Raw genomic sequence first — 22,256 nt, forward strand, 5'->3', positions numbered from 1 at the left:
CATGAGATACATATAGCAAATTCTTAGTTTCACTGATATGATCAGGTGGGGTTTTTTAGAGTTGGATTTAGACAGCTAAATGATACAATTCAGTCCAATATGAAAGTTTAAAAAAAGAAAGGGATTGTTTTCTATCTAAGTTACTTTGTCACTGTCAGTTATTCCGTTAAGTACCAACTTTTAAAAAGCAGAGTGGGAGAGCACTGTGCTGACTTTCAAATATGTTCTCAGGAGTGATGAGCAATTATCTGCAATGGTAAGCTTCATGATAACATCCCCATTTTCATATTTAACTATTGGAAAATATCAAACTGCAGCTCCTGAAATATGTCTAATTGCACCCACATAAAGAAATTTAAGTTGAACAGAGTTGGCAAATAAAACCTTAAATTGTTTATATTCCTCCATTTCAGCCAGATTGGTATTTAAAGTCACTGGAAACAAGAAATGCAGTCAAATCCATGTGTAAATTGGAACAAAAACAATTTTTGTGGTAGCTTAGGTAGCTTAGGCTAACAATTCAAATCAACTAAGTAAAAGATGTTCAAACCTAAATGCCTACCCATAGCTAGCATAGGTACTCGCAACACTTGACAAAAGAATATAACTATTATATATTTGGCCCAACAATTTCAATATTTCTCCTACTCATTATTTCAATTCTAACTGAAAATTTTGGAAGATCTTTTTGGATGCTTCTCACCAGTAAACTTGCTTTTGTTCTAGTTTTTTCTCACCTAACACACAGTCACTTCCAAAAAACTGAGTATTCACTGTCTTATGGAAATTCGAGTAAGACAAATGGCAGGTCAGGAAAGAACTCTAGAACTAAATGCATCCACGGTCCGTGAATGTGGTCTCATCTTGATTCTCAATTGTGAGAGGAATGAAAGAAAAGTGACAACACATCCATGGGTACTTCATTGGGTAGGTCTGGGCTGGGCATCGTTATTTATAGGGTCTTTTTTGTGTGTGTGTGTGTGAGGAAGATCAGCCCTGAGCTAACATCCATGCTAATCCTCCTCCCCCTGCGGAGGAAGACCGGCTCTGAGCCAACATCCACCGCCAATCCTCCTCCCCATTTTTCCCCAAAGCCCCAGCAGATAGCTGCATGCCACAGCTGCACATCCTTCCAGTTGCCGTATGTGGGACGCGGCCTCAGCATGGCCGGAGGAGCGGTGCGTCAGTGCGCACCCGGGATCTGAACCCAGGCTGCCAGCAGCGGAGCACGCGCACTTAACCGCCGGCACAGGGCTGGCCCTATAGGGTCTTGAATTGAAGAAACATGGGCTATTGGGCAGGACTAGATTATCATACATCAGAGGCTTTTTGTTTCAAATATTTTTCATTAAAGGTGGGCCCTAGTTTCTAGTGTAGAGTCTGAAGTAATTTGCATATGCCACATAAAATTCAGTCTTCCCTGATACTTAAATCAAATGGATTCTTAAGTCTACTTCTTAACGTCTAATATTGTGGCTCCAGTGTTGCTAATCAGACTGTTAATGAAGGCTATGGACTGGCTTCCCAGAATCAAAAAAGTATATACAATTTTAAGGGAATTTCCAGATAATCTGAAACAAATGAGACCCTGGGTCCAACATGAAGAATCCTGTTCTAAGGAACTTGCAAGTTATCTCAAATAGTGTCAAGAATAATTTTAATTTACAAATAGTCCTTAGTAATTGGTGCCACAAAAAAAAATGTTGCCATTAGAATCGCATCAGGAGAGATTGATTATTCAATAGCGAACCAAGATAGAATCTGGGGATTTGAATGTGGCCATCAAGATTAAGAATGTGAGATAGTGTGGGAGGATTCTGGATTTTAGCTCAATTCATCAATGCTCAAGAGTTTGAATCTTACCCAACCAACCCTTACCCCACTGGGTGGTCTTATGTAGTAGCCTTATCTGCAATAACTACTTTCCTCATATGTAAGGTAGTACATTACCTGGGACCCACTTTTACTGGGACATATGGAAGCTGGAGACTACAAAAAAAGCTCTGTGCTTCTCAAGCATAAACTGCTGTAGATACCCCACAAATAATTTTTATAAGCATTTGGCTTACGGTTGCTTACCCTCCAGTGGTTACTATGAAATACATGTCTGCATCGAGGCAGTGACAGCATCTAAAAAACAGGGAACATAAAAAAGTGTAAACCTGAGCCCACCCTTTGGGGAAAGTTAACAATGGCAGCGAGGTATATCCAAGTACCCACCTTTTGTTAAAGGAAAAAAGAAGGGGATGGAGTTAATTCATATCTACAGAAGCAGGCAAAAATGGACTTTTTTCAGGGCTGAGGTAAGGGCATTTAATATCACAGGACAGAAAGGAAACTAGGAGAGGAAAAACAAACAGCTCTCTCTTCTTTCCCGTTAGCAGTGTGTCTGAATCAACTTCTGATCTCAGCCTGTGGGTTCGCGTACTTTTGGATAAATCATCTCATCAGCCTGTCTGAAATCTTGCAGTAACTTCCTCCTAAATTTAGAAATCTCATTTCTTCCCTTGGCTACCAAGTCCTGACTGCTCTGATCCCCTCTCCTTTCTATCTCAATCTCCACTCCCTTCCACTGCGTCCATTAAGTCCCAGCCACTTGAGCCTTTCTTTTTCCTTTTTTGTCATTGGAACATTCTCAGCAGTTTCCTGCCTTGGGACCTTTGCTCTTGTGTTCCCTTTTCCATAGCTGACTCTTCATCATTCAGGTCAGATGGCACCCCTCAAGAGGTCCTCTCATGCCCCAGTTTATCACATACCCTGATTTATGTTATTAAACAGGACTTAATTACAAACTAATATTTATTTTTATTGTCTCTTCCCCCACCTCAGCCATTAGCTAGGATATTGGGTCTCATTTACCATTATATCAGGAGAGCCCTGAGTGGAATCTGGCACATAGTAAATAAGTGCTCAATACATATATGTTGAATTAATGAATGAAGGTACTACTTTCAAACACAACCACTAGGGGCCTGGGAATAAAAATTTTAAATTCAAAAATATTACAGTTTTGCTGGGAAGTGTAATGCTCAATACAAAGTTGGGATGCACTATATCATTTAAAAGGTTGTGGCTTCTAGGAATCCAAATATGAACCAGGCAGGAATGCCAACTTAAAATGAAAGTGTTTATATAAATTAACCCATCCAGTTTAACACAGATGTGCTATATGCTTCACTTAATTCTGAAGAAGGAAGAATATATACTGCCCATATTAATAAATCACATCAAATAAGTAGGAAGAGTTTCAGTAACAAGGCCATAGATACATTGAAACCCCTTTTTATATTAAAAGTTAAAATGAAAGACAAATCCAGATTGAACATAGTGATTGCAAAATATAATGCAATTTTGAACAATTAAAATTATGAAAATATACAAAATTGATGGGCAACACAGCTAGGCATTTGTACATTTTCCATTATGTGGAGAACACTAAAAATTTCTTTATCTTTTATCCACATCAGATAAATGATTTAAACCAAATGTTTGCTTTGGAGAGTCTTAAGATCTCAGTAGTATAAAAAGCAGTAATTTTTCAGTCTGTAAACAGTAGTCGTATTTTTTCTTTTTTTTTAAATATCAATTTACCACACAAAAACAAACAAAACAAAACAAAACCCCACACAAACCAAAAACAGCAGCAGCAGCAATGGGTTATTTGGGAATTCTCTTCAAATACCAATTACGTACAATTGCTGGAGAGGGTGCTTTTTACTCATGTAAGAATATATATATATATATATTTTTTTTAACTGTACACAATTTATAGTGCATGACAGTTTCCAAAAGAATAGATCAATAAAAGATATTGGCCATTTCTGCATAATTTCATTCTTTTTACAATTATCTCAAAATGTAAGAGGTTGGATCTAATTGAAATGCTACATTTAGTAGGAAAATCAGCAAGTAATAAAGGAAGCATAATCTCGACAGAACATTGTCACTAAAACCAGTAGAGGTCCCAGATGCCTCTGGGGAAAAGACTAGTCAGGTAGACCACTGGAGTCACGCACTGTCCCTGAGGACCAAGGCCAGCCCACTGAGCAGGTATGCTAGATTGATCATGGTCAGTTGATAGACTTGTTTCAAAGAGTATTTCTATGTACAGTATTTTTGGACAGTCAAGGAAACATCATTTCGAGAATACATGCCATACACACACACCCCCACCCCCATACACACACAAAGTTCTATCTAAATTGGCCAGAGTTTTATGAAATTATGATATGTTGTCATTAAATTAGATTTGGAATCAATCAGAATTTTCAATTCCTCTTGTTCAAGGCAGTTCTTCCTTTTGGGATGGGGTGTGACAGCTGTGGCTACCAATTTACATCAAAAATAATTTTTTCAAATTACTTGATGGACTGGGATTTCCAACAAGTCTTATTTTGAAGAGGTAACGTAGTAATTTTCTTAAAAATTTCCTTGGAAGTTTAAACAGTTATTAATTACCCTATTGAATTTGGAGTCTAAGAAAGTCAACACAAGAGGACAAAATGTAATTGCTTTGCATACAGAGATTTTCCAAGTTCTCTTTTGGTTGCTTTTAAAAGAAAAAGTATCACATTTCACTGGAGAAGTGAGTTGCAAAGGACCTTTAAGGTCTTCAAGACCAATCCTCCATCAGATGTCTGAATGTCCTCATCAAATTCATTTCTTTGCTCTTACAGAATTAATAACTTTAGCGGTATGTGGGTAACAAAGACCAAAAACAGAAGCAGATTCAAACACAAACAAGTTATCAAAGCAATGGTATGAACTGTATAAGATTTTCAAGAGCAGTATTTATCTTCCTTCAGCCAACCTCTGAAGCTATAGTCTTAGGGAGCTCCAGGTGGACAATGTAAACACCATCCTAGTATAATTCTCAAGTTTGAAGAAAACCAGTCTGAACCTCAAACCAAATGGATAACATTTCTTTTGCCAGCCTAAAACTTAAAACCTAGGTTAAGTCCATAATATACATTCCTTCCCTCCTTCCCAAACCCCCACTTAAAAAACACTAGAGTATTAAATCTTTATTTTCAAGCATATATATATTTATAAATATATATATATATGCTTGAAAATATACATATATATGTAAAAGAATATACATATATATATATATATCTCACAAAACCAATGACATTGGTATTAGACTTGCCTGCATAAATTATATACACCTCTCTTCTTTAACAGTGATTCCCATCTTTCCCAAATGGATGAAAGACAGCAAGCTAGTCCTCAGCAGGCTTATAAGTGGTCTGTACTGCCTTCCCCTCCAAACAACTGTAAGTTAACAGAAGCCTACCTGTGATTTAACTCTCACAGGAGCTAGGATGGGGACATCTTGGCTATCTGGACTATTAAGCCAAAAAATGAACACCTGTGGTAGTGTGAGCGGCGCCCTTCAGTGGCAGGTGCTTATGCCCAATTTCATGTGAGGCCCTTTGGGTACCTGCCTTGGGTTCTGTGGGAGCCAAGCAGCTGAGGAAGCCTCAAAACTAAAATGCTAATGTGGAAAGAGGGCCTGCTTCCAGCCATGGTCCCCTTCTACTTCTGCTTTCTGCTTCCTAAGGCTCAAGGACCAGACCAAAACTCCCACTGCTATAATGGTAGGGCCATTCAGCTGCTCTGAGGTTGACGCTTTATGCTTAATTTCTATTGCTGCTTTTATGGACCCCACCACCACCACCACCACCAGCACCAGATGTGTCTGGTGACAGAAGGAAGAAGAAAAGTGGGGTTCTCTTGTGGCTGCCATATGCATATGAACATGTATAAAAAGTGGTCAAACCCAGATGAGGGTCCTGCTTCTGGTTTATATACAATAATTTAATCAGTTGTATACATTTAATCTTAAAAAATTAATTCACGATCAAAGTCCTTCATGCATTTTATGAGGAAGTTCTGGATTAAAACGATGGTCAACCAGATGTAGCTTTTGCCTGGGAAGATGATGTCATTTCTGTTGTAGAGTCATCAGTGCTCATGGTTCACACTTCCTTAAATTTTTAGTTTCTTTGTAGTCTCAAGTCTTTTTTTCAGCAGCTCCCCAATTTCCAGAAGTGAGTGCAGATAACTGCTCTGCACCTTTCCTTGCACAGTCTTTGAAAATTTTCTCTCTTCCTACAAAGAGACAAGCATTAGTGGTCTTGCTCGGAAAGCATTCTCCCAGATTATAGTTCCTCAGATACAAGTTAAAATTACCGTTACCTTTGGTCTCACTGCAAGCTCCATCAGAAAAGAGTGGGTCATTTCCAATTTCATAAAATGCAAAGAAGGCTAAAGCTCATCATAGATGTATATTTTTCCATGTGATTTTTCACTGACACCCTGTTGCTTTACATTATTCTTTCAAGTAACCTTTGTAAAGTCGAAAACCTGAGATTTTTTTTTTTTTTATAATTTTATTTATTTATTTATTTCTCCCCAAAGCCCCAGTAGATAGTTGTATGTCACAGCTGCACATCCTTCTAGTTGCTGTATGTGGGACGAGGCCTCAGCATGGCCAGAGAAGTGGTGCGTCGGTGCGCGCCTCGGATCCGAACCCGGGCCGCCAACGCAGAGCGCACGCACTTAACCGCTAAGCCATGGGGCCGGCCCCGAGATTTCTGATTACTATTTTTCATCAAGAAAAAAGGTAGGCAATTATTACTAAGTAGTTTAGATATATAATCACTATTATTTTGTTATGAGCTGTACAAAGTGGAAAAATTGAGATTTCTGATTATTAGTTTCATCGGGAAAAAAGTAGAATTTATTATTAATTTGGACATTATCACAGCCACTTTTTAAAGGCATCAATTTACTGGTATCATCTTTTCTAGTTACCATATTGACAGGTTTCCCTCCATATTGACAAAGTCCATGGGTTCCAGAGGCCAAACAACTAAAAAAGACCAGAGCTTTCCTAAGCCTACTCAAATAGGTGAGTTAAATCTTGCTGCCTATTTGACCTGTGGTAGAGACCACAAAAAGTAAAGGGGATGGAGTAAACACAGAAAGGAGGTTGACTGAGAACTGGCTAGGTCTACGTGAAGTTGGCAGTATCGTGCAAAGCCCAGAGGAAACCAGGTGAGCACAGCTTATGACCCAACATGTGCATCAGAGGGTAGGTACAGGCGCCGGCCCCGTGGCGTAGCGCTTAGGTGCGCGCGCTCCACTGCTGGCAGCCCCGGTTCGGATCCCGGGCACGCACTGACGCACCGCTTGTCAGGCCATGCTGTGGCGGCATCCCATATAAAGTGGAGGAAGATGGGCACAGATGTTAGCCCAGGGCCAGTCTTCCTCAGCAAAAAGAGGAGGATTGGCATGGATGTTAGCTCAGGGCTGATCTTCCTCACAAAAAAAAAAGAAAAAAAGAAGGTAGGTACAAATACATTTCATTCAGTACTATACATAAAAACAAATGTACAGAAACAAACTAAAATGTCCAGTGGCTATGGTATATTCATATTTTGAATACTATACAGCTGTTTAAAAGAACAAGATTGATCTATATGTATTAGCCTGAACAGATCTCTCAAATATAAGGTTGAGTGAGGGGCTGGCCTGGTGGTGTAGTGGTTAAGTTTGCATGCTCCGCTTCAGCAGCCCAGGGTTTGCAGGTTCAAATCCCAGGTGTGGACTTATGCAACGCTCATCAAGCCATGTGTGGTGGCGTCCCATACACAAAATTGAGAAAGATGGCCACAGATGTTAGCTCAGGGCTAATCTTCCTCAGCAAAAAGAGGAAGATTGGCAACAGATGTTAGCTCAGAGCCAATCTTCCTCACAAAAAAAAAAAAAAGGTTGAGTGAAAAAAAGCCAAGCTTCAGAATAAAATAGTGTATCATTTACTTTTAAAAACCTAACAGGTGTTAGAGTACATTATAAAGTTACACTAAAACCAGATGGTTTTTAAAAGATACAAATAGTATTGTGTATTTGCTCTATGAGTATAAATGCAAAAAAAAAGGTCTTGGCACACAACCAGTTTCAGTGGATACCTCTAGGGAGGAGGAGAGGGACCAGGACCAGAGGTAGTAGTCCAGAGGCCTTATTCATAGTGTTTCAAGTTTAGAAAGAAAAGAAGGAAAGAAAAAAGAAATGAACAATAATGGAAATTAAATTGAAGAGTTTTTTTTTTTTTTACCCAAAGAAAGTACCCAGCACTATATGGATCCTATATTTGGTGGCTGGTGCTGCTCAGTATATTATATGTATTGTGACTTTAACACAAGTAGGCAATATATAAGGCCATTACTGTTTTGTTTAATCCTCACTATAATCCTATGAAGTAGGTATTATTATGACTTGCATTTTACAGATAAAGGAATTGAGGCCCAGAAAGGGTAAGTGACTTTCCCAAGATCAAAAGATGAGGACAGAGCCAGGGCTTGAATAATCTAGAGAGTAGCCCAAAGTTAAGGATAACCTCTACAATAATCAAAACTGAGAAATCTTATACCTCATTTCAGGAGGCAGATAGATCTTTTAACAAGAACCACCACTCAGTAGTCTCAACAACAGCAGGGCTATTGTGCCTATCACCCTTGTATCTGCCAGTTCTTCCCACATACCATGTGCTCTGGCTCTGCCGACTGACTCAAGGTGCCCCACACAATTCACTTTCCTGCCTCCATGCTTTTGTCTGGGCCTCCTTCTGCTTGGGATTCCTTTCCTCCATTCTTGTCTGCCTGGTGAAAACTTATTAATCCTCAAACGTCCCCTCTCCAGTGAGACTCTTTTTGACTTGCTCAGATTTTTGTGCCTATATCATATTTCCAATTTAGTTAAGTAATCTGTATGTATCTCTCTACGCCCATGTCTTTGATCACTATATTTCTACAAGCATTTAGTCTAACAACAGTGAGCTCAATAAATTTTTATTTTCTTATTGAAAATCGTAAAGGTACCCAGCAAAGCCCATAAAACAATGTGACATTTGTTCAAGTGTGCGATCTTTAAGATTTTTTCCTTTTTTTTAAATAGGTACTGTAATTTTACATTTTTGTTTTTTTAATAGTATTCACTATAAGGGGATGGGAGTTTGGAGTAGATGAGTTTAGGTTTGGTTTAAAAAGTAAAAAGTTAAATAGCTCCAAATCTACTATAAATTACCAGATTTCTTTGTATGTAAAAGTGTTCCAAAAGGACCAGCAAGTCCCTCTCCTTTCAGAGTGATGTGCAAGTGGCAGGTAGAAGGCAAGAATTCTACCTAGGACATACCTATTTCTCAAGGATTCAATTATTAGGCCTTTACTGGGTACCCAAATTCCTGGATTTCATACAGGCTAATGGAAGATACAAATGTGTTAGAGGAATACAGAAGAGGGAGAGGTGAACATGGTGCTGGATGGTGGGACTGGCACTGATTGATTTGGGGCTGGGAACTGGGAAGTGCTATTCTCTGTTTTCTAATTCTCTTATAATGAACATACATTTTGTGTGTAAAGAAAATAGTGAAATACTACACAGTGGTTAAAAAGAATAAAGTAAATAAGTACTCATCCATAATGATCTCCTAGATACTAAGTACAAAAAGCAAGAGGGAAAACCATGTGTATAGTATGTTATCACTTGTGTTTAAAGGCGAGAGGTGGGACGGAGGGATAGAAAGACATAATATGCTTATAGATGGGTTATCTAACTCAGGAAGATTGCACAAGAAAGTATTGATAATAGTGGTTCCTTTTCGGAAAGGGTAGTAGGGAATGGGTCAGAATGGGAGGGAGACACTTCACTGTATATTCTTTCTTTACACTTTTTTACCATGTGCATATTTTACTTTTCAAAACAATGTCAGGCTTAAAAAAAGGAAGACAAAAATACTAAAGAACTAAATAATGCATCAAGTAGTATTTCTAATCACCACTGAAGTCTATATTCATTCTAATGTACATAGGAAAACAGCTGAAGTTTTCATTTGGCTAAAACCAAACTTTTAGTTTCACATCTCAGCATGTCTGCTTTGTTTAATCAGTCTTGGGAAATGTTAAATGCTCTGAGCCCCTTCCCTCAGTAAGCCTCTTGTTCAAAGAACTAACATGTTGAAGCTTTACAAAAGCGGGGCTTACAATCTTTTAAAGCTGGTGTGTCAAGCAAGATCCCATCCATTCCCTTCCCTAGGAAGGTCTGGTAGAAGTCTCAGGCTAGGATGATGGCTGCCTTCAGATTACTGGAGGCATTCCCTCATCAGCAGAGGCTTGGGTGAGACAAACTACTCAAGGGAAGCATTCCCTCAAGATCGGAGTTTCATCACTGGAGCAACTAGCTAGAAACAGGTGGCTCCACCATTGCCCTTCTGGCTCCTATCAAAATCATACACCAGGTTACTCCAGGCTAGTGACTGCTAACTCACCTGACACCATTAAGTCTTCAATTATTTCAGACTGAAAGCTTTTAATTTTTTTAAAGAATCCACATTTTAAAGGCAAGACTATACAGGGATTTTGCAACAAAATTTTAAGAAGCTAGCCTACAATAATTATTAGGAGAAATCGGATGACTGGTACCCTTGATACCATACTTGGTTCCATTCCTTTTTGGGCTGGCTTGCTCTAGCCTAATTATGACTGACATAATTATTTCTGATGTCCAGTACTCAGGTGATAAGTGCTGGGGTGGCAAAGAAGCCAGCCAACGCAGCAGCAGGTAAATTCTCACTCAAGGAGATTGTCCCTGGATCTCAAAAGTATGGCTGGTTTCCTCTGACACTCAAAATAGAGTCAATACTAACTCCATTCCTCATCAATTCATCAATAGTATTCACAGTAAAAGAACAACCCCAGAAACGTATAGAAAGGAGGGAAAGGGCAGGAGGAAATGAAGGGAGAGGGAAACCCACCACCACCAACACAACAACAAACTACTGCCAGGCACCTTCTAATCACAAGTCCTATGAAGAGAGAATGTTGAATTGAAAATTAACTTGTCCTTGTAATAAAGATAAAAACATTTGAATATCTACATATAACTAATTGCTGATCGCCTACAGTCTCTTACCAGTGAGAAAGAAGTGTCTTCTAAAATAAGTTCTTCAAGTTTAAGTGCAATTAGATGTGTTTCAAGCCCTTTAATATGATCCACAACATTGGAAATTAAAGTCTGAAGCCCAGTAACGTAGTCTTGGAAACTGGTAAAGACAGGTGGCTGGAAAAAAAAGATTTTTAAAAAGTTGAAAGATTATCAAACATATTTCCCATGCTTATACAACAAAAGCTATACTAATTTCATGCTACAGCATTACTTAATGCTATTAAAAGTAACAGGAAACGGACCGGCCCGGTGGCGTAACGCTTAAGTTCATGTGCTCCGCTTCAGTGGCCCAGGGTTTGCAGGTTCGGATCCTGGGCGCAGACCGACGCACAGCTTATCAAGCCATGCTGTGGCGGCGTCCCATATAAAGTAGAGGAAGATGGGTACAGATGTTAGCCCAGGGCCAATCTTCCTCAGCAAAAAGAGGAGGATGGGCAACAGACGTTAGCTCAGGGCTAATCTTCCTCACACACATACACAAAAAAAGTAACGGGAATGGATACAGTTTGGGATATAAAACAGTCTCTCAAATCAAAGTAAATTTAATTGCCACCAAATAATGCTAACTCAGCAAGGATGACTTAAGCCATTTTTGTGTGTGTGTGAGGAAGATCAGCCCTGACCTAACATCCAATGCCAATCCTCCTCTTTTTTTGCCAAGGAAGACTGGCCCTGGGCTAACATCCGTGCCCATCTTCCTCTATTTTATATGGGATGCCGCCACAGCATGGCTTGACAAGCGGTGCGTCAGTGCAGACCCGGGATCTGAACCTGCGAACCCTGGGACCACCGAAGCAGAGCGCGCACACTTAACCACTACGCCTCCATGCCAGCCCTAAGCCATTTTTTTAAAATGAGGTTTTATTTCACTCTGGGGAACTGGAGATGAAAGCCAACAGAAAATATCTTAGTTGGTCATTACTCAACTTTGGGCTGGGGATCTCCTGGAACACTAAAGAAGATAAGAGGAACCAGGACTTCATTTCTTCTCTTTATGTCTGAGATTTCCTCTAATGTTAATAACAGAAATAAAATATTCTAAGTTCTAATGGAAAAAATAATGAGTGACAGCAGCCAAGAAAATTCTGAAAAAGAGTAATTAAGGGGAACTTGCCCTAATAGATACTGGAGTATATTATAAAGTCACATTAGGTCCAGATGGTACTGGTATATAAGTAAATTGACAAAGAGTGAAAGGAAACAAGTCCCAAGATAGACTGGAGAATCTAAGGGAATTTAAATGGTGGCATTTCAAAACAGTGGTTTCAAGTGGATGACTGGTACTGAGATAACTAGCTAGACATTTGAAAATACAAAATAAATAAAATAGTAAATACCAAAATAAATTCCAGATAGATTAAATACTTAAATTAAAAAAGAAAAAAAATCCATCGAAGCACCAGAAGAAAATTGACTTCTGCAATCATAAATTGAAAAGGCCTTTCTAAACATTACACTAAACTAGGAATCATTTAAAAAAAATACTTGTTTTTTAAAAAAAATTACTATATTTTTTTAAAAAATCACTCAAGTTAAATGACAAACTGGAAAAAATTGCATCATATATGATAGAGCATTAACAACACTGTTATGTTAAGAGCCTGACAGCTCAAAACATATCAGTAGGAAAAATATTACTACACAATAGGAAACTTGGGCAAAAACTGGAACAGAAAATACACCAAAGAAACACTAGCAACATATGATACAATTAAAAAAACAGATAAATACAAGAAACCTAGCCAATCAACTAGTAAGGCTAGCTTTTCACTCAAGTCTTCTTTGAAGGTTCAACGTCAACAGAATTTTTTAAAATGCAAATTAGAAAAAAGAGAATACTAATATTTGCCTATCAGATGGGTAAGGATACGGACACAACACTGTTGGGGAATGTAAAAATGTACATATATAGTAATTTCAGATCTAAGAGATATTCTAAGGAAATCATATTATAAATTCATCTTTGTGTATTCGTCCATATTTTAAAGCAGCACTATTTATATTAAAAAAATTAGAACCAAATATTCATCAATAGGAATAAGTTATGGTACATTAATGCAACAGGATGGCATAGAACCATTAAAAGTAATGAGATACATCTATATTTTCTGAAATGAAGAGATGTCTGTGATACCCTGTTAAGTGAAAACAACAACAAACAACCAGGCACATTGCAGAACCTTCTATAGAACATGATTCTGGTTTGTTTGCAGTGGCTATCACTGGTTGGTGGGAATATAGGTGATCTTCACTTTATTCACACCTTTAGTTTACTTTGATAATCAGAAAAATAAGAAAGCTATTCTCACTTTTGGAAATCAGAAAAGCAACAACTACCAAAAACCCCACAAAATCCAAATACCAAAAAGCTATCTGTCAAGTTCTAGGAGTGTAGGCTTTCATTAGAAGCGTGAGTAACAGAGCAACTATGATATATACTTTCAAACTTTGCACTCATGATCTGTTATTACATTATCTTCAAGAAACTGAAGGAGAGAAGGTTCTTCCATTTAGGCCCTCATGCAAATCTAAGTACACTTTGTTTCTGAATGAATGGTAACACCCAACACAGTGTCAAATCTAAAGAATTCCTGAATTATTACTGAATTCTACAGGAAGTCAATATTACTACTAAAACCATGAACATTTTCAAATGACAATGGTTACTATATTGCTACAGTGAACAAAAATCCCCCATTAATAATGATAGGATAAATTCAAACATTAATAAAACAGCATGTCATGGACAGAATGAATCCCAAATAATTTTCCTTATGAAAAGGACACAAATTACATTAATGTTTTACACATTCAAAAATTAAATTAAATCAGATGGGAGGAATCTCCAAAATCAAATACACAGAAATAAATGAACCTTATTTATATCACACTAATAATATAATCTCAGTTTTTAATTCCAGTGCTTTTACTGAGTACCTCAACTGTCTACATTCACTGGAACATACTCTAAGGACAAAAAAGAACTGCAAAAAATTAGGATTTTTGAAGTTTGAATTTAGTGGGTTTGTTATTGGAACTAGTAGTGGAACTGATGTACTAATTCCAAAACTATTTAGGATTTATTATAAAACAGCAAATGAATAAATATATTGATGCTGCTGGGAACCAGGGTTCTCACTCTGCAAAAAGGAAGCTATAAATATGGAATAAGGGAGGGAATGGAAGGAAGAACACTAGGATGTTGGATTGAAACTGACAGTGTCAGTAAGAACTATTGAAAACTACATGTTTGTGTGTAAATAAATTTCCTGTCTCTCTCCACTGACATAAACTAGAAGCAATGAAACCCCAATAGCAATTAGTACACCTAACACCCTAGATCTTGGTTTCGAAATACCATTCCCCATACAAGAACCAGGGCTCCTTGGGAAAACGTGTGATTTCACCTCAGTGGGAAAGTACAAAGTGCTTGGAACATTTTTGCTATTCCAGAAAGGATAGCCAGAATTTTTAAAAATCACCATTGTGGAACCATCAATGTAATAAATGATTCATGCAAGTTGCACTAACAATGCATGCTAAAACCAGTGAGTGAAAGGCTGGTCGGGAATAGGATTTTCACAGTCTCAAAGTATCATCCCATAGATTACTTATTAATCACAGAGGGGAAAAGGCACCTTTACTGGTAGACATTTCCTTTATCAAATAATTAAATCAGAAATCACCAATAATGGGACATACAACATTAGTGCCTGCAGATTTAATTTGCTAAAAAGGACACAGCATCTATGTTTAATCTAAATCTAAGGAAACAATTAGCCAAATCCAGATTGTGGGACATTCTACCAAAACCTTAGCTAGACTCTTCAAAAATAAAGACAAAACAAAGACTAAGGAAGTGTTCTAGATTAAAGGAGGGTAAAGAAACATGATTAACTAAAAGCCATGTCAGATCCTCAGTAGGATTCTAGTATTTTGAAAAAGGCTATAAAGGATGTAATTGGGATAAACGGGGAAATTTTGATATGGACATCATATTACTATTGTATCAATATTAAATATCTTGAGTGAAAATTGCTTGAGTATCGTGGTTTTGTAGGAGACTGCCCTTGCTCTATCCTGGCGTGTTAAATATCATGAAGTCTGTACTTTTCTTTTCAAATGGTTCAACGAGAGAGAGAGTAAATACGTCAAATTGTTAACAAGTAGTGATCTAGGTAAGGATATTTGGGTGTCAATATATTAGTCTTTCAGCTTTTCTGTAGGTGTGTAACAACAACAAAAAAAAGTTGGGGAGAGAAAACGAATTGTGCATGGGGTCCTAAGGTCTCTTAGGACACGCGAGAAACAGTGAAAAGCAGCAGCTGCACACGGCCAGCCTGTTAGTTGTGTTTTCTCTATTATTACCATGACGATGCTGGTTTCTTTTTTCTTCTTTTTCTTTTTCTGTAAATTTAATTTGTATGGTCGCAGGACACTCTCACAGTAACTGGACACCCAAAGGATAACAGAAATAGTCTGAAAGAGGAAAAATTGCAAATTCATCAATAAGGATTACACTCAAGATATCTATCAGGAACAGTTAAAGGTTATGGATTAAACAAAGAAATTCTAACTGACAGTTCTTCTATGCAAATCCCTTCAATTTCTCCTCTTAACTCTCCACTCTCTAATTTCTGTGATCACCACATTGATCCAGACCTTCATCATCTCCTGCTCAGAATACTGTTAACAACTTACATCTTTTTCCTTTCTTCTGGCTCTCCCAGCTCTAAACCCATCCTCCAGTTGGTCCAATTTCCTTTCACTTCTCTGGAGGAAGTGAGGATCTATTAACGTCCTTTTCAGACAAGTAAAAAGCCCAAAATCCTAGGCATGGGATCCACAGGTTCTTTACAGTATACCTCTCCATCCACCTCTCCAGCCAGGTAAGACATTGCCTCACCTGCAACCTGAACTTAAATATATATGGAGAAATCTCCCCAGTGGGTCAGCACATATCCTCCTTCCTTGTATTAAGTTAGGTGTTTACAGGCCTTCTCCCATGCTACAGTGTGTGCATGCACATATCCATGCAATTATTACTCATTCGTTCAGTGTCTTAGACACAGACGATGTGCCAATCACCAAAACAGAGAATACTGCCCTCAGGAAGCTTACAGACTAGTAGGAAGAGAAAAGTAAACAAATGTGACAGAAATAAAAAGAAAGATAGTGGATTATGAGTGTTTGTGATCCTCCTCTTCTCTTGGGCTAAAATAAGAGTTTTGCAACATCAGCTCCTGGGTTTTCCTTCATAATGCAGAATCTTAGTAATTAATGAATAGCAACAACAAGTAAAAGAAGCTAGAGGAATTAACTTAAATTACATAATAGTTGAGGGAGTGACGTCAGCATCATGGCGGAGTGAGCTTTCCCGTGAATTCTTCCCCCACAAAATACAACAAAAGTAACAGCCACAGACAAACAACGGAATCCCAGACAGTCAAAAGCTGGAGCGGAGGGATCCACACTGCCGCACATCTGAGAGCGGAACGTGCTGGGCCCCCGGAGGAAGTGGGGAGAGGTAAGGAGAACTCCGCTCCCTCCCCATCAGATCAGCGATCCGGTCCGCGCGGCTCCCAGAGAGGGGGGAGGGGCGGCCCTCGGCGGGAAACTGTAGCTCTTCGGGCGCTCTCAGCCAGTGGGAAACTCCCGCACAGAGGGCTCAGAGGAGCCACAGGGCTACCATCAACATCTGAGCAACCCAGAGAGCGGATAAAGAGGGGCAAACGAGAAGCCTCCCACGTCAGGGACCCAGAGGGCAAAAGAAAGAGCTCCCCCCTCCCCACAACCCGGAGTCTGCAGCTCGACCAGATCTAGCGGTCCGAGGCAGACCAGAATAAATTGGACTGGACCCGTGGATCGCAGTGGGGAAAAGAAACAAAACAAAACAAAACAAAACTGCGGATCGCAGCAGAAAAACTGGGGCAGAGCGCAGGGGGCTTAGACTACACAGCCCTTCACCACCACACAGTGGCGGCAGGTGGAAAGTGCAACCAGAGACTTCCAGGATGAGGAAAATCAAAACCAACACAGGAACCACAATGCAAAAATATATGAAATCACCAGACCAGAAACAAAATGACAAGCAACCAGAAATCAACCCCGAAGACACAGAAATCCATAAACTAAATGACAGAGATTTCAAAATAGCTATCATAAAAACACTCAACGAAATACGAGACAACACAGACAAACAATTAAATGAGATTAGGAGTTTCTTCACAAAAGAGATTGAAATCATAAAGAAAAACCTATCAGGGCTGATGGAGATGAAGAACACAATGGAGGAGATAAAGGAGAATCTGGAATCTTTAAAGAACAGAGCTGACAATATGGAGGAAAGAATTAGTACTTTAGAGGATAGGAATACAGATATACTCCAGATGGAAGAAGAGAGAGAACTAAGACTAAAAAGAAATGAAGAAAGACTCCGAGAAATATCGGACTCTATTAGAAAATGTAACATAAGAATTATAGGTATTCCCGAGGGAGAGGAGAGGGAAAGAGGAACAGAGAGCCTATTCAAGGAAATAATAGCTGAAAATTTCCCAAATCTGGGGAAGGAGCAGGAAATACCAGTAAGCGAAGCCAACAGGACGCCTATATATATTAACAGACAAAGGCCTTCACCACGACACCTAGTGGTAAGGCTAGCCAGGGTCAACGACAAAGAAACAATATTAAGGGCAGCTAGACAAAAACAAAAAATAACGTACAAAGGAACTCCCATCAGGCTCTCAGCGGATTTCTCAACAGAAACTTTTCAGGCTAGAAGAGACTGGAATGATATATTCAAAATACTAAAAGACAAAAACTTTCAGCCAAGAATACTCTATCCAGCAAAAATATCCTTCAAATATGATGGAGAAATAGTAACTCTCCCAGATAAACAAAAGCTAAGGGAGTTCATGGCCACGAGACCGCCACTACAAGAAATACTCAAGAAGGCCCTCAGGCCTGAAAACAAGAAGAGAAAGGGAACACAAAGCTTGGAGTAAGGAGAAAAGTAGGTAGACAAAATCAGAGAAATAGTAGATCTTTACCGGAATAGGTTAGCAACCACTTAAATACTAAACTCAAAGATCAAAGGAAGAAATTCACCAAAAATAAATTTAACCTCATCACTGTAAACACACAGCCACAACACAAGATAGAATAAGGTATAACAAGAGCAACTTAGAAGGGGAAGAGGAAAGTGACTGAATTGACTTAGTATAAGGAAATAGGAGGCTATCAGATAATGGACTATCTCATACAGAAGATTTTTCGCCCAAACCTCAAGGTAACCACTAAACAAATAATCAAATTAAAACCACATATGATAAACAAAGAGAAAACTAGAAGAATCATAAGACAGAACAACCAAACTGAATTGGCAGTCCAAAACAAATGGGACAAGAAACAAAGGAAATGCAAAAGAACCAGAAAATAAGTGACAAAACAGCAACATTCAACCCTCATATTTCAATAATTACCCTAAATGTAAATGGATTGAACTCTCCAATCAAAAGATACAGAGTGGCAGGATGGATTAAAAAGCAAGACCCAACAATATGCTGCCTTCAGGAAACACATCTTAGCACTAAAGACAAGCACAGGCTCAGAGTGAAAGGATGGAAGACAATACTCCAAGCTAATGGCAAACAAAAGAAAGCAGGTGTTGCCATACTCATATCAGACAAAGTAGACTTCAAGATAAAACAGGTTAAGAAAGACAAAGAAGGGAAATATATAATGATAAAAGGGACACTCCATCAAGAAGACATATCACTTATAAATATATATGCACCCAACATAGGAGCACCAATGTACATAAAACAACTATTAACAAACCTAAAAGGAGAAATCAACAACAACACAATAATAGTAGGGGATCTTAACACCCCACTTACAGCAATGGATAGATCATCCAGACAAAAAGTTAATAAAGAAATATTAGACTTAAATGAAAAACTGGACGAGATGGACCTAGTAGACATATACAGAGCACTCCACCCAAAAACAGCTGACTACACATTCTTCTCAAGCGCGCATGGAACATTCTCTAGGATAGACCATATGTTGGGAAACAAAGCAAGCCTCAATAAATTTAAGAGGATTGAAATCATAACAAGCATCTTTTCAGACCATAAGGCTATGAAACTGGAAATGAACCAGGAAAAAAAAACTGGGAAAGTGACAAAAATGTGGAGATTAAACAACATGCTACTGAACAACCAATGGATCATTGATGAAATTAAAGGAGAAATCAAAAACTATCTGGAAACAAACGAAAATGATAACATGCCATATCAAACCATATGGGACGCAGCAAAAGCGGTCCTGAGAGGGAAACTCATAGCGATACAAGCCCACCTTAACAAACAAGAAAAAGCCCTAATAGGCAACCTTAAATTACACCTAACAGAACTAGAAAAAGAAGAACAAACAAAGCCCAAAGCCAGCAGAAGGAGAGAAATAATAAAAATCAGAGCAGAAATAAATGATATTGAGACCAAAAAAACAGTAGAAAGGATTAATGAAACAAAGAGTTGGTTCTTCGAGAAGATAAACAAAATAGACAAACCCTTAGCCAGGCTAACTAAGAAAAAAAGAGAAAAGGCTCAAGTAAATAAAATTAGAAATGAAAGAGGAGAAATTACAACGGATACCATGGAAATACAGAGGATTATAAGAGAATACTATGAGAAATTATATGCCAACAAATTGGACAATCTAGAAGAAATGGATAAATTCTTAGACTTATACAACCTCCCAAAATTGAACCAAGAAGAAATGGAGAATCTGAATAGACCAATCACAAGTAAAGAGATTGAAATAGTAATCAAAAACCTCCCAAAAAATAAAAGTCCAGGACCAGATGGCTTCTCCAGTGAATTTTACCAAACATTCAAAGAAGATTTAATACCCATCCTCCTCAAACTATTCCAAAAAATAGAGGAAGATGGAACACTTCCTGAATCATTCTACGAGGCCAACATCACCCTGATACCGAAACCAGACAAAGACAATACAAAGAAAGAAAATTACAGGCCAATATCGCTGATGAACATTGATGCAAAAATCCTCAACAAAATATTGGCAAACCGAATACAACAATATATTAAAAAGATCATACACCATGATCAAGTGGGATTTATACCAGAGACGCAGGGATGGTTCAACATCCGCAAATCAATCAATGTGATACATCACATCAACAAAACAAAGAATAAAAACCACATGATCATCTCAATAGACGCAGAGAAGGCATTTGACAAGATACAACATCCATTTATGATAAAAACTCTCAATAAATTGGGAATAGAAGGAAAGTACCTCAACATAATAAAGGCCATATATGACAAACCCACAGCTAACATCATACTCAACGGGGAAAGACTGAAAGCCATTCCTCTGAGAACAGGAACGAGGCAGGGCTGCCCACTCTCACCACTCCTGTTCAACATAGTACTGGAGGTTTTGGCCAGAGCAATTAGGCAAGAAAAAGGAATAAAAGGAATCCAAATAGGTAACGAAGAAGTGAAACTCTCACTATTTGCAGATGACATGATTGTATATATAGAAAACCCTAAAGAATCTGTTGGAAAACTGTTAGAAACAATCAACAACTACAGCAAAGTTGCAGGGTACAAAATCAATCTACAAAAATCAGTTGCATTTCTATATGCTAATAATGAACTAACAGAAACAGAGCTCAAAAAGATAATACCATTTACAATTGCACCAAAAAGAATAAAATACCTAGGAATAAATCTTACCAAGGAGGTGAAGGACCTATACAATGAGAACTACAAGACATTATTGAGGGAAATCTACGATGACATAAAGAAATGGAAAGATATCCCATGCACGTGGATTGGAAGAATAAACATAGTTAAAATGTCTATATTACCTAAAGCAATCTACAGATTCAATGCAATCCCAATCAGAATCCCAATGACATTCTTCACAGAAATAGAAAAAAGAATACTAAAATTTATATGGGGCAACAAAAGACCCCGAATAGCTAAAGAAATCCTAAAGAAAAAGAACAAAGCAGGAGGCATCACAATTCCTGACTTCAAAACATACTACAAAGCAATAGTAATCAAAACAGCATGGTACTGGTACAAAAACAGACACACAGATCAATGGAACAGAATTGAAAGCCCAGGAATAAAACCACACATATACGGACAGCTAATTTTCGACAAAGGTGCTAAGGACATGCAATGGAGAAAGGAAAGTCTCTTCAATAAATGGTGTTGGGAAAACTGGACATCCACATGCAAAAGAATGAAAGTGGACCATGTGCTATCGCCATACACAAAAATTAACTCAAAATGGATCAAAGACCTGAAGGTGAGACCTGAAACTATAAAACTCATAGAAGAAAATATAGGCAACACACTATTTGACATTGGGTTTAAAGGAATCTTTTCGGATGACATGCCTACCCAGACTAGGGAAACTAAAGAAAAAATAAACAAGTGGGACTTTATCAGACTAAAGAGCTTTTATAAGACAAATGAAATCAGAATCAAGATGAACAAACAACCAACCAGCTGGGAGAGAATATTTGCAAAACATACATCTGACAAGGGGTTGATCTCCATAATATATAAAGAACTCACACAATTGAACAACAAAAAAACAAACAACCCGATCAAAAAATGGGCAGAGGAAATGAACAGACACTTCTCCAAGGAAGATATACAGATGGCCAATAGGCACATGAAAAGATGCTCAACATCACTAATCATCAGGGAAATGCAAATCAAAACAACACTAAGATACCACCTCACGCCCGTTAGAATGGCTATAATCACCAAGACAAAAAACAACAAATGTTGGAGAGGATGTGGAGAAACAGGAACCCTCATACACAGCTGGTGGGAATGCAAATTGGTGCAGCCTCTATGGAAAACGGTATGGAGATTCCTCAAAGAATTAAAAATAGAGATGCCCTATGATCCAGCCATCCCACTACTGGGAATCTATCCAACGCACCTGAAATCAACAATCCAAAGAGGCTTATGCACCCCTATGTTCATTGCAGCATTATTCACCATAGCCAAGAAGTGGAAGCAACCTAAGTGTCCCTCGACTGACGATTGGATTAAGAAAATGTGGTATATATATACAATGGAATACTATTCAGCCATAAAAAAAGACAAAATCGTCCCATTTGCAACAACATGGATGGGCCTGGAGCGTATTATGTTAAGTGAAATAAGCCAGAAAGAGAAAGACAAACA

The 22,256-nt window shown here is 38.3% G+C and overlaps 1 protein-coding gene across 2 annotated transcripts in view; it reads right to left on the reverse strand.

The window, feature by feature from the left end:
• Window positions 1–3,266: 3,266 nt before the first annotated feature.
• The window catches only part of NAA25 (N-alpha-acetyltransferase 25, NatB auxiliary subunit), a 73,014-nt gene continuing 54,024 nt past the window's right edge, over window positions 3,267–22,256 (reverse strand). For both annotated transcript variants that reach the window (XM_058531446.1, XM_058531445.1), the window contains exons 22-24: window positions 15,379–15,489; window positions 10,978–11,124; window positions 3,267–6,117 (exon numbers count right to left, since the gene is read on the reverse strand). In XM_058531446.1, coding sequence (XP_058387429.1) covers window positions 5,995–6,117; window positions 10,978–11,124; window positions 15,379–15,489 — 381 coding nt within the window. In that variant the 3' untranslated portion in view covers window positions 3,267–5,994. The remainder of the gene's footprint in view (window positions 6,118–10,977; window positions 11,125–15,378; window positions 15,490–22,256) is intronic.

The sequence above is a fragment of the Diceros bicornis genome, chromosome 35 (genome assembly GCF_020826845.1).
Source record: "Diceros bicornis minor isolate mBicDic1 chromosome 35, mDicBic1.mat.cur, whole genome shotgun sequence".
Classification (NCBI taxonomy): Eukaryota; Metazoa; Chordata; class Mammalia; order Perissodactyla; family Rhinocerotidae; genus Diceros; species Diceros bicornis.